At 40.1% G+C, this 14,079-nt stretch overlaps 1 protein-coding gene across 2 annotated transcripts in view; it reads left to right on the top strand.

The window, feature by feature from the left end:
• The window catches only part of LOC124157065 (roundabout homolog 2-like), an 83,542-nt gene that overhangs the window by 23,639 nt on the left and 45,824 nt on the right, over positions 1-14,079 (top strand). For both annotated transcript variants that reach the window (XM_046531538.1, XM_046531537.1), the window contains exon 2: positions 3,994-4,117. In XM_046531538.1, coding sequence (XP_046387494.1) covers positions 4,012-4,117 — 106 coding nt within the window. In that variant the 5' untranslated portion in view covers positions 3,994-4,011. The remainder of the gene's footprint in view (positions 1-3,993; positions 4,118-14,079) is intronic.

Raw genomic sequence — 14,079 nt, 5'->3', positions numbered from 1 at the left:
TATGAAATGGCCTCAATAAAATCCACAGTTGTAGTGGACAGCCCCAAGAGTGCAAATGAAAAATCATTTCTGGCCTCATTTGAAGAGACACTTTCCGTTTGTCCGCGGTTGTGCTGCATCTGCATAATCGAGGAGCTATCCTAATCGGGGATTCGAAGCGGATTAATCCCCAACACGAGTATCAAAGGCCAATAATAAAAAAAACGATTTATGCCCATCTACTCTGCCAAAGGGAAAAACACAGTCTCTCCTACATTGGGTACTTACGTATAAGACGGAGCGAGCGTCGTTGAATAATTCATCCGTTCAGTTCTGAATTCATCCATCCTGATTGGAAACTAATACGTCTTCAAGACGATCGGCAAAAGAATATGCCCCACCGCTCACTGTGAGGCATATTTCTTTGCCGGAACCACTCTAGCTCGGCTCTTGAATTATTTATAGGGAGGCGAAAGAAATCGCTTTGCGTATTCAAAAGCGAGTAATGCCTTCATTAACATTCCTTATTTTTCAATCAGCCCCGTTCACCCCCAAAATCAATACAAACAGGAGAGAGGGAATCCAATCCGTGTTTTCTCGCTAGCTATCCTTACAAACAATGGCTTGGGTTACAACGGAAGCTGTTGGGGGTGCATGTAATCAGTGTTACCTTCAATACATTGCATAATAATGTTTGATGAATAATCATGCTAGATTTTAGGACTCCGCGGCGTTTCCTTCATGATGCCTGCAGTTTTCGCGTTTTTTGGTTTTTTATACATCTGTTTCGTTGACTATCCTGTCTGCGAATGTTTGCATCTCCATACTACCTTTCGTGGGAGATTGCTTGGTCACCAGCTACCCATTTAACCCAATGTTGCATTCAAACTCACACAAAGATTATAAGGCGTCAAAAAACGCTAATCTCTATTACAATAAAATAAAATCGCGTTGTGTTCTCTGGTAAGAGTTTTTTTACGAAACAATCAGCTTTAATTTGTATTTCATTAAGTTCTCTAATTATATCTTATACAATACGCATGGTCCGGCTATGATATGGAGTGCGACGATATTAATATTTTGATGAGAGAGAGAGAGCCATTACTTCCCTTGCCTGATCAGGGAGGCCGCAGGAATTCATGTTACGCCGACTGCTTTCGGCAAAAGAGGACAGTTACCTCTACTCACCGTGGAAGAGGAGACTCATTCGGCCCAAACAGCTTACAGTATCCCCCCATACCTGGCATATCAACAAGGCAAGGACAGGGTAATTACACCTTCAACCTGAAAACCCTGATAGGATAGTCAGCGAAACTTTTGTATAAAAACAAACAGATGCGGATGCACACCAGAATAATTCAGACGTCATCATGGTAAATCAAGTTGATTTAAGGCCAGAGGCCCTTTCATTTTCGAGTAGAGCTATTACAAGATTGAAGACAGAAACTGCTCTTATTAAATGATATCTCACATATTCCATTCTCCTTGACATCCACAGCACGAACTTCAACAGTGTATGAAAACCGTAAATTTGTAATCTTTGGAATTTGCTGGGTTTTCTTTTGGCGAAGCACTATTTATTTAGCAGACTTCTATCCTAATCATCCATCATCAGTGTTTCTCTATAATAATGCTTGATATTTGAAGGCAACCAACAAAGGTAAACCAACATTTGATAAAAGCGTAGATGAAGGACGCAAAATATTTCGAAACTTTGGCTTCGTTAAAAGTGCTCCACGATTTATTGATTTATGAGCTCATTCTACTTATCCTTTCTCAGCGTTCACGTTCCCTGACCTCACGCTGCTACTCTCCTGGTCAGACTATTTCATTAAATACATAATCTTTCATTACAAAACTCTCATCAACTCGTACCTATTCATTATCACCTTTCTAGGCCACGAATTTTTCTTCTTGGTATTTTGGTATTTTTTTACTGCTGTGTGCGTTGCCCTCTAATATTGCGGCTAATGAGTTTGATTGTTCCTCTTACGGAGAGTTTTGTTTACTTCTATGTTTAGGAAACGCGTTATTTCCTCTGGACCGCTTTTATACTTTTTTATTTCTTGCTGGCGTTACTCCTTTGAAACTAACGCTATCATTCAGGAAATTTTTATAAGTTAAAATAGATTTTTGTAAACATTCTCCTGTTTCTTGAGTGTGATATCATTGAATTTGAGAAGATATCAAAGTATAAATTTCATGTTTGTTATACGGGCGAATTTTGAATTGGATCGACTCTGTACCCGCTGGTAATTTCGAATTGATACATTATGTTTTAGGCGAGTAATCTCTCACCCAATAAAATCGGTCCAGGGTCATTTAAGTCTCGATTTTTCAAATCGGAATAGGTTTGAAAATATAGCAGTTACTGTTTGGTTTTGTTTCAGATGTAAAATCAATGTGTGTATGTATAGTTTTGATTTCGAAGAAAGTTATATCACATTCATTTCTCCGTGTTTTACCGCTGACAGTAGCATCGTTGACTCTTGTTTTCACCGCTAGGAATCGCCGGCATCAAATTAATTTCCACTGCTGCAGTACGAAACCAGTCAATTGGTCAAGTTGTTGGATGTTATTTGAAGTATTCACGAGCAATATTGAATATTCATAGAGAAATTTTAGAGCCTTGATTGCATTCAAAAAAGTGTGTCACTAAATGACTTAAGAACCCCGCGAATAGTTATTAATATCCAAGCTACAGCCTATCCTTATTCTCGTATCGAGCGCTGTGCTACCGATCAGACTATTTGATAGGCTTTACTTTAACTCTAGCATCATATCAAATGTCAATTCAACACATTTCTAATTATCCTCATTTGCTCAACTCCCTTCAGTTTGCGACCACCTCCTACTGTGTTTAGCCTCAATTTATGTATAGCTAGAGGTACAGAGGTAATGCAGTAATTAATTGTGGTTATCATTTTTACCGAACTGATGTTTTTTTATAGTATTTTTTGCATCACATTTAGGTTGGTAATTTTTGTGTTGAAAATTATGGTTCATTTATTACTAAATACCATACACTGCTGTATTCATTTTAAAAAGCCATCAATCCCAAAATTAAGTTAACTAGGCCATGGTTTTTTGTCAGTAGGTCCCAGCGGTAATCGAAATACTTGTCGCACTTGCATCCAGGTGCACCTACACTGCAGGCGTGCACATTTGCATTTATAGTGCATTTCGGGCGGAGATGATTAGAGCTCCTTGTTGGGCCCGGCGTCCATCAGCAGCGACTCCCATCAGAACCTCCACCCGCTCTTCCGCTAATTTGAATTTGTCCGCTTACCTGCCGATAGATGGCTCTCAATATCCTAACACACCCACGATTTTCTCTTGTTTGCGAACCGCATATTTCATAAATTTACATTTCTCTGGCTTCGTAACATTGAAGCGGAAACGTGTCCGTGTTCTTTTTTTGTCGTACTCTGTCCAATCGAAATTAGGGAGGCAAAAAGGAAGGAATTTTGAGTATGCATTAGAATGGAAGTTTAGAATATGACTGCATGTTGGACGGTTAATTATCATTTCTCTATTGACCTGTAAATTTTTCATCAGTTACTGCGTAATGGAACGTTTAAGTTATTTTTAATTATTTTTATAAAATTAAAATATTTCTCTTCCATTATTAATTATATTGAATGAAAAATTTTGGGACGTTACATTTTCTCTCTTTTTTTATCTAGAAATAATGGTAAATATCACTTGACGAAATCAACGAAAAATATCGTGAAAATTAATGACGAATTATTTTCTGTTGCAATAATTTTATTACATGGTGTTATTGGTATGGTCCATGGTAAATACTTAACCCTTGTTAGTTTAATCTTCCAAATTTTGGTGCTAAACATGAATATTTTATAGATTTGTGAGAAAAAATCTCGTTTTTTATTACTTCTTATGCGTCGGCTATGTTAACTTATGACCCATTTTGATGGGCGATTGTGGAGAGTGTACGGTACCAGCGTTTACCTATCGTGGCTAACTATTTGTGTTTCCGTTTAATCTCGGCAGGTGGTGGTGGAGTCCAAAATGCACGTTACCGTGTCTCCGGGCCGGCCGCTGCTGCTGTTGGCGCTGCTATCGCTGCTAGCGTGCCACGTGCCCCCAGCGTACCCAGTGCCATCGCACGACAAAGGTAAGAATCGCATCATCTGGCATTTTCAGAGGACGTGTCTCTCACTCTCGCAACCGGTCATGTAAAACCAGGCAGTGGCGAATTAAGGGGGGTCATTACCCCACCAAAACTTTATCAACAATTTTTATCACCATAATTAATTTGAACTTTAAGGCGGCTATTTATTTCTTCTCCATTGTTAAATTTCTTGAATGTCTAAAATTGTTTAAAGGGTAGTTTCCTTCATCATAGAAAACGAAATGCATTGAATGCGATTCGTTACCCACCATTAGTTTATTCATAATATACAAATTATTTGGTTTTAGAAATCCCAGTTCAGACGAATGGCATTGGTCAATTTTAACCTCATTTGAAAAAGACCAGTTTGGCGCCCATGCGATTCCACTCCACGTGACGTCACAGGGACCTAGTTTCTATACGACTAGATAGGAGTTTTAAATTTTCTGAGATTACCAATGCAATCATGAGGCACAGAGCTCAGGGAAACATCTCTTAATAATCACCCATTAAAATTACCTAAGTTCGGAAAGTTTCCTTCATTTGATAGGGTAATAATAATCCTTATTTAAGCCAAGCGCTACCTGCTAGCAGGGTACTCTGCTACCTGCAAGCAGTCTGGGTCGTATCAGCGCTCAAAGCCTTGCCCCAAGGTCACCTCACTTGCAGCAGCGGGAACCAGAACGACGTCACACGGGGTTTTCCCAGCATTCCTACTTAGCCGTCTCGTTTTCGCGCGCTTGAAATTTTTCACTTTTCGTTTAATCGCAAAAAATAGATCTCGTCATTCGAAAATCTAAGAGCATGAAATGCGTACTCCATGAGTAATAATCTTTCGATTTAGGCAATAAAAAAATAATAGGAGACCACCCTATTTCATCTGTTGCTAAGAATAATTCCATACTTCCCGGACGCAGGTCATGACCCCCCCTCAAATTTGATGCTGTATCTGCCGCTGATGGTTGGTTTTTGGCCTCGCCAACGACCCGTCACCGCTCTTCTCTGTCTTCCATAATTTATATTTCTGCTCCATGTCTTCAGTTATCTCCTTCAGTACTTAGAATCTGCAACCAAGTCTTGATCTTCTACCGTTTTGTCTACCATTAAAATTTAGTTTGATCACGTTGGATTTGCCTCTCCTCAATGTCTCTTTTTCGCGGCGAATTATTTTAATACTTACGTAATTGGATTAGTGGCGGATACATATGGGGTGCGCAGGGGAGCGCGCGCCTCCCCCCTGCGGGCCCGTCTGCATTGCCTAACATTGCAGAACCACATTAATAACTTTTTTATACCATATGATTGCATTGTCTTGTATTTGCGTATTATCAGTGTCGCGGGATGGAAAAGGAACGATGTTCATACAACTATAACCCAAAGGATCAGAGAAATACAACGCACTTTTAAACATTAAAAAATATATATATTCATAACTTTAACAATATCATGAAAATAGTGAATAATAAAGGGGGGAATTTCACTTGTCAGTCAGTCTTCAGTTAGTAAGCCTCCTTGTCTGCAGTTCCGCCGACACTTGAGCACCATTGTGGTGCGGGGGAGGGGCTGGGGCAGCTGAGGCACCACACATTCTCACTATGAGTGCAACACACACTGACTCCGAGATTGACGACGACTGGTCGCACGCGCACACACAAAAAATTGAATATCGGAATAAAACTACGCCCTCCGGTAGTAGGTACGACAACTAAAACATACTTCTGTTTACGGAAAAATCACTTTAAATAAAACTTTGTTAAACTTTGCATGTGACTTAGTTGTTTGTAATGACGACAAAAGTAAAAGTAGCTCAAGATTCCTTTTGCGCCCCCCTCGAGTTTTTTTCTGTATCCGCTACTGAATTGGAGTAAGCATAGAAATATGGTGTTTTTTTACATTTACCTGTTTGTATAAATAAACGTTTTACTTATGAAAAAAGATACCGAGTTGAAAATTCCAAGATAATTCCAGATAAAACTCATATTTTATGACCGTATGTAACTAAGAACTATTTTTGACTGGTTTGCCACACGTTTCTGTAATTACCCAAGCAGAAGTACATAGTTGCGAACATTCATTCTAATTTGTTGTCTTTCTCTTGACCTCAATGTTAAATGTTGACTCGGTGTCTTGCTGTATAAACTTGAAGAATGTTACGTGCAAATTATTGCCATAGTTTCAGTGTATTTATGTTTTGTCAGAGCTATGAATAAATATGAGTTCATAATTTTGATATACACAAGGCGTATAAGGATATAACAATGTTTTTTACAATAATAAAATAAAGAATAATGATTCAGTTGTAAATTGCACGTAACTTAATTGTTGACACGCATTGTACCGCTCACAGTTAACTCGTGGAAAAGTGTCATCTCTTATCTGCTAACTCGAGGTGTCCTTCCACCATATCTCATCTGCCTCAGTTATTTTCATCTAAAGAGTTGCTCTTATGTGGACCTGAAAATACGCTTTTATTTTATGTGCTCATGAGTGAACTTTATATCGACCAGATTATTTTATTAACTGAATTCTACTAAACAAAGCACATATTACGAGGTGTGTATCGAAACTCTCAGATAAATTTAAAAAAATTATCACCTCCTGTCGTCAACTTGTTTTTCATTTTCGAAAGGCCGCCGTGAAGTTTTCCGAGTTTTTTTTAGCGATCTATTTTCGTATCTGTTATTCAAAAGTATTTCCGTAGTTCATATGTTTTCGTTCTTCCTGAAAGTTATGGAAGTGGAACAGCGAATTTGATTAAAGCCGGCGATTGGTAGGATAATACCAGAGAGCTTATATATGTTTACGACGCGTCATTTCCAAATCAGGTAGCGAACGTCGCGGCGGTCGCTGTCGACTATAGAAGTCTTCATATGTCTTCAGAGAATTTGCGTGTCTCCAGCTATTCGCTGCTGCCAAATGCGCCTTTTCTCTTCCTTCCTGTGTGCCGGCTGTATGATCCGAGTCCAATAGCTTATTTTCCAATCTTAATTTCCCGCACAAGCCCTGAGACGCTTAGTTGACCATTCTGCCTGCAATGTGCTCACTTCCCCTTCGTCCCCTTCCTTCACCCATCCCACATGTTCCACTCCCTCTTTGATGCACTATTTGCTGGTGTGTGTAAGCCTTCACAAGGACTCTACAATGGGCCCGTTTAAATATATCATTTCACTGTCGGTATTTACAGAGTTTGAGATCTATGTTCCATATATTTAAGTTTTTAGGACATTCGCCTACTGCTCGAGGTATTCGCGACGAAAAATTGACAGCATGAACTCTTTTCGTGGGTGAGTAGATGACGTCACCAACTCCTACTGAAGGGTTTAAATATTCTGAGCTTGATGAAAGGTTTTTCTGGATCGAGAAAATAAACCAGAAACTTTGATGACGTCATCAACTTTTGAAATGTGGGCGGCAACTTTCGTGTTTCATTTTTTTTATACTAAAGAGTATGTGGCTGGAATGGGTAGCATTTTTCGTCAAAGCTTCTCTCGCTCTTCTTCTTGATCGAGAACATTAATCAGAAACTCTTATGATCACCAACTTTTGAAAAGTAGGCAGCAACTATCGCGTTTCATGTTTTTACACTTACGAGTAAGTGGCTGAATTGGGATTTTTTTCGTCATAATTTTTCCTGCTGGCCTCTAAATATCAAATTGTTTTCCTGCATTGCAATTTCGGATTTTGCGATCCTAAATTCTGGCTGGCCGCCTTCACCTTACACAGCTCGGCCCTTTCGTTAAGCCATCGCGTCGGAGATCTCCGCCACTTGCACCGTGCCACTGTTGGGCGATTACGGGGCTGAACGCAATTGTACCTACATCTGTCTAATCTCCTCCTCGAGCTTGGCTGAGCACCAAAGGACCGCACGGCCGAGAGATACCCGAGATCTAAGTGTAAGGCCGACGGAGGATCACCGAAAGTTCACTTGGAAATTTGGTGGCTCTGAACAGGGGCGCAGCTAGGGGGTGTTTCAGGCGCAGCTAATACTGGGGTGCCTGGGGGTGTGGTATACCTGCCAGGGTAAGCGGTAGGTGCAAGGGCCCTCCGCCAGAAAAAATTAAGATAAATGGTTCAAAATTTTGATTTTTACGGCCTTCTGAGGGATATCTTGTTAATCCTCATACTATTATATAAGCAATAATTATACAATTAAGTAAAATAGATTTGACTTAAAAATTTCTCTGAGCTTTGGGGGGTTTATCCCCCAAAATCCCCACCTCGCTGCGCCACTTGCTCTGAACATCGGTGAAGTCACCCCAAGTGCTCACTGCGAGAGGCTATAATAAGAGAAGGCCCCAGTCGGTGTCGTCAAAGCTTTATTATTGCTGCCACTTCACTCGCGTTTTAATCAGAGATTGTCATAGAAACTAAACGAAAGTCGAAACCAATAAAATTTCAATAGTTTCGTTCCCGGGAGCGAAATGCAGAAACGAAACGAAATGGATTTAAACCCGGGGAGATAAACTCAGGGTAGAAACGAAATCGGAGTCAAAACTATTTCGAGTAGGAATTAAACTAAAACTCTGGGACGAAACGAAACGCAGATTATGTTTCGCACCGGAGGAACCACGTGATTCAACTTCGAACGGTTCAGTTTCAATCCACACACCGAGTACGAAGTAAAGTTGAATGAAGTAGAGGTTCGGCCTACTGGCATTATATATGTATGGTGCACTCATATTTTTACCATTAACAGGAGAACGGTGAACGCGAAATGCGAACGCCATTCCACTTTTAAGGTCAATGTTTTAACCTCTCCACACGTACGTTAAACGTAATGGGTCGACATTATTCTCTCTTATCCAGGGATGCCGACTAACAAAAAATATTGGGGGGGGCCAAACCGGGGATCTTGCCCCGGAAAATTTTATACGTAGTGAGTTTAAAGTTTTTTAAGCATTTTAGAATAGTCATATGATCAACATTAGAGCCGGAATAAACTCTTATCTCGATATCTGGACACTCCGGGGAAAATCGACAAGCCTGACACATTTTTTCCTCCTACCCATAACGAATTTTTGAGGGGTCTCGGGGCCCCTCAGGCCCCATGGAGTCGGCGCCACTGCTCCTATCCCATTCCACTCAAATTCAGGGATCGAAACTTAACTATGAGCAGAGGAGTTTCGATTAATTTAGTTCCATTCCCGGGAGTGAATTTCCGCTCCGGATCGAAACTAAACTCCTTGGCGATTGTAATTTCGTGCAGGAACGAAACTAAACCTAGGCTTATTATTTTCGTTTCGTTTAATCGGTATACAAAATGCCCGCAGCGTGATGATAAGTGCAGACCAATCCACTTATTCCCATTGTTTACAGTAGTGTACTTTCAGTTGCGAGAAATGGTCTTTAAATGCTATGATCTTTGTCTATCACACCGTAACCGTCATGAGTCTTCGATTCGATGATTAGTTTGCCGCAGCTCTCCACTACACTCCTTATCAGCTAACAATTTCATTTTTACATATTTATCATCCTTTACATCCTCAATATGTCACATTGAACTCATTCCGGGCATTTGCCTTTCACTTTGCCTTTAAAGATAGTCTTCATCAGGCCATCATGTGTCAAGATTTGGACAATTTATGTATCTCGGCTGCTCATTCCAGTTTTCAGAGGGCCTCTCTTTTCTCCCACTCTATTAAACGCGAATAAAAATTCCATTTTATAGCCCTAATAGGGAAGTGCACTAGTGTTTCAAATGCACCAAACACATTTTTTAAATTAGAGTTCAGAATAACATAATGTCGTAAAACCACAGTTTAAATCCTAATAGTGAATACTTTATTCGAGATGACCGTCTGAAATATGGAAAAATTCAAAGGCCGCGAAAACGGGTGTCCATGTTGAATATTGGCCGTGACGTCACAAGGCAGTAGCAGAAGGCAGCTTCTACACCGTTTAGTTCTACCACTATTATTGCATAGAAAAATTGCAGAATTTGAGGGTATCCGTTTTTTGCTGTCATAAAATATCTTCAGAATATATATGTGGCTGCTTCTCTTTTGAGTAAACGACTTCATCATTGCGTAATATATTAATATTCATTTACGTGTCAACTTCAAGTTTGGAAAGAGTAGTACGAATAGCACATTGAATCTTTAATAAATGCATGATGGCATTTATTTTTCGCTGGGTATATTTTGACACAATGCCGTTTATCATGCCAAAACTTTTTTTGTAAGACCCGAGTCAAACTAATAAACCTATTTCAGACGTTTGCTGCAAGACTTATTCGTTGCGTATGTATTCACGCCGGCCGGAACGTTCGCCCTTCGCAACTAGAATCATGGGATGTTAGCCTTATTTCCGAGCTGGCTGGTTGTTGCAATGGTTCGCTGTCCAGGATGGGTTCTAGAAAATATAATCTTGGTTGGGAGAAGGAAAATTCCAACGATTTATAAATGGTATACCAAACTTTGATGTATTTATGGTTACTGAATAAGGAGGACAGGTTCAACGCTCCATAGAAATGCGAGACGTTAAGGCTAACAAGGATAGACCGCGTACCTTGCTCCATCTTTTTCAATTAGGGCGTTAGTTAGGCTGTAATTAATTAATTTTCATGCGTTACTTTTTACAAGTTGTATATATAAATTTAAAATGTCAACTATTTCCTAATGGGTCGGTTGGGGTAGTGGTAGCGTGTACGATTCATAAGATAGATCTCACCCGAAGGACCATGGTTCAAGACTGCGTCATGGCATTATTTTTTGTTGTCTTCATTGTGATCATACGGCATCAAGTTTATCATTAATTATAATTGCAGCAATCATTGACATAAGACAATTTTTTAATCTTCATTATGGCGTTTAGGTATTTTAGCAGTGTCATTACAAACGCAGAGATACGATGACTACAAGGGTTGGTGTGCGCTAAAATGTTAATTTTTTCTTTGCTTATACTGACCAACTTCCACATTAAAAATGAAAACCACTCTTGCAAGAGCACATACCATTAAAGGCTCGCGGCAAGCAACAATATGCGTACAGGCATAATTAATAAGAACACAAAGCGAATATAAAATGCCATATATATCGAACACTTGTAATTCACATTACTCCAAAGGGAGTTTACTTACTCAGTACATACCTCAGTACCTTATACTCAGTACCTACCAGTTTACCTCAGTATCAGTGCTAAAAGAACCATTCTGAAATATAATTTCAACTAACAAATAGGATGAAATAAAAGTTGATAACCCTGGACCGGGCGCGCTGGCGTATAAAATACGTCAATCTTTGAAAACCAAGGATTTCGACATTGTACGTACATTCTGGGCTATAATGGTCTCGTGTATTCTTACAATGTACTTTGACTGCCTATATTGCGAGTTTTCAAAGTTCGAGGTATTGTAGCTAATTTTTTGGATCAGCAAGATGAACCCGTCACCAGTGGAGTACAAATTACGCCGCGCGACCTGCCGTGTACCTTTATATCTGTATCACCTATAAATGTACTTATTTCAACAAATAAAGATTAACTTTAACAAAAATCGTTTGTTATCATTTATGCACATATCATGGGCAAAGTACGCATTTTGCCCGGTCGTGTAAAAAAACAGTCGCGCCATAATTCTTTAACCAAACTACTTTCAGTTTATAAATTACGTAGGTCTACGCGGAAGATGCTATATTTTGACTCAACACACTTTTTGATGTGACTGAGGTACCTATTAAGTAAATTATTATAATATAAATATCAATTTGATCTTACAATACCTTCAAATGATCTTCAAAACAGAATATCATCGATAGGTAAGAGTCAGGATCAGCCTTGAACCATTTATTCCGTATAGCTTGTGCTTAAGGCACGGGAATGAATATCTTCTCCAGGCTTTTGTTTCGACGTCGAGATGAAATTTGGAACAAAAAATCATTTATAATTCTATTTTGAATTCATGTTTTCGGTACTAGACGACATTTTTAGGAAGCAAACTCCACCGATTCCCGGAAACTCTCGCCGCGCTAAAGAAGGCGACGGAATTCAGCGATACTCCACTGGTGACTACTGCCTTGTGACGTCACATCTCAATCAAGATGGAGGCACTGTGTTTCAGCGCAACATGAAATTTTCCGACTTTCAAAACGTTTTAAAGTGCATACCCCAGATGCAGAAAATAAAAGTGACCATACTAATGTTTCTTTTTTAGGCTAAACTTTCAAATTCAGCAATAAAAAAAAATTAGTGCACTTCCCTATTGTAGCTTATTTCCTCCCAAAAATCGGATTGATCTACATTTACATACTACTACACAAGCCGCCACCGGCGGGGGTTGCTATGGGGGTTGCTATGACGCCAGCCATTAACGATTGTAATTCTCTAGCGAAATTAGGCCTAGCAATTATTAAAGTCCTTCATTGTTCGGGGGAAAAATGCATTCCCATTACTATCCGTATGGCAACGTATCTTTCTAAATTTATTGTTTCTGTCAGACCTGGAAATATATTGGGGCTCTTATATGATGTACCCCCTGTCGTTCTGAAAGATATCCATTCCCAATTGCGCAAGTTAAGTAAGCCTATCGCGCAGCTTCCTCTAGTGTCTCCCAGTCTAATTCGTTTAACTTCTATTCAACGCTTTCACTAAGCCCGTAGCATTTACTGTAGAACCGCGCAGCTGTGCCGACATCAACAGGAAAGGTGACACTTCTTACCCATTAAAATGCGCGTTCGGTGATGGCGCATTTTGCGGACGACTGGAGAATCTTCTAATGTTATATTCGCGGTTCGCAGTGTTTGTGATGATGGGGCGAGGGGAAGGGGTGGAAGCGGGTGATAAGGGAAATGAAGCCGTGCTAGCAGTTGAAGTAGAAAGGGATTGAGATAGGAAAGGTCGAGAGACTGGACCGCGTAAAGTCCGCCCAAAATACGCGCCCTGATATCGCAAGCGAACTCCGAAGCCTCCGAAGTGCTTCCATGTCGCTGAATCCTCAGTCCCTGCGCTTCCTTTATCTCACTTTCCCGTTAGTTTCTCCTGTTTATTACTCATTTAATCCTACAAATTCAAGGTCTTTTGTGCTTGATAACGTAATGGTTAATTTTAGACGTAATTCTGGGTTTGTTTATTTAGAATTAGTTATGTGAAACTGTCTACAAAATCAGCAATGACATTTAGTGTGTATCGACTAATATTTACTCTTAAGGAGAGGAAGGTTCCCAGCGGGCGACTAGTGGTAAATTCTGAGTGTATCGCAGCAGCGTTTCCACGGTCGTTGCTGTTGACCCCCACATCCACAGGCAACTGGAGAAGCAGGGAACGGGGGCGCGTCCACAAAGATTATTTACCCTTAGCCAAGGAGGGTCACCGGCCAAAAACACTCACTTCTGTCATTAAATATATCAAACGAAACATATCAATTGAAACATATTAAAAACATTTGTTGACTTCTGAGATGATTCAATATTATTATGCTTTGAGGGTCAGAATTACAAAACTACTGAGAGCAAAAAACAGTTCTATATATTCCGTATTTTAAATAATTGATTACGGCTCTTTTTTCGTAATAACTCCGATTCCAATGCTGCAAACCTCTAATAATACAACAGAGGATTCTCCAATTCTCCAGAGGAATCTCCAATGTGGTGGCTAGAGTGTTGGCTTCCCACCCGGCGGGCTCGGGCTCAAATCCCGGTAGTGGCAGAGAATTTTCAGCGACTGCCCGACCCCTGCTTGGGTGTTGTGTGGAGGACATTTCAAGCGCAACACTCCGTCCGTCGGATGTGACGTTAAGCCGTGGTCCCCTTGGCGCCTTTCGTAAAGAGCAGGCTAATGCCGACGCCGAGTTTCTCTCCACCCTTCCTTCCATACCCTACCCTCATGGCGCAAATGACCTCAGCTGTCCGTCGCCTCTTCCCAACACCATACCATCCAATCGCCTTCTGCACGCACCTGAAATTTACCATTAATATTATTAATTGATTATAATTAGTATTAATTGATTATAGCGAATTTATATTTAACTTGTA

Source organism: Ischnura elegans, chromosome 4 (genome assembly GCF_921293095.1).
Source record: "Ischnura elegans chromosome 4, ioIscEleg1.1, whole genome shotgun sequence".
NCBI classification, from domain to species: domain Eukaryota; kingdom Metazoa; phylum Arthropoda; class Insecta; order Odonata; family Coenagrionidae; genus Ischnura; species Ischnura elegans.
Note: the sequence above shows the minus strand (reverse complement) of the source record. Positions and strands in the feature narration are given on the sequence as shown.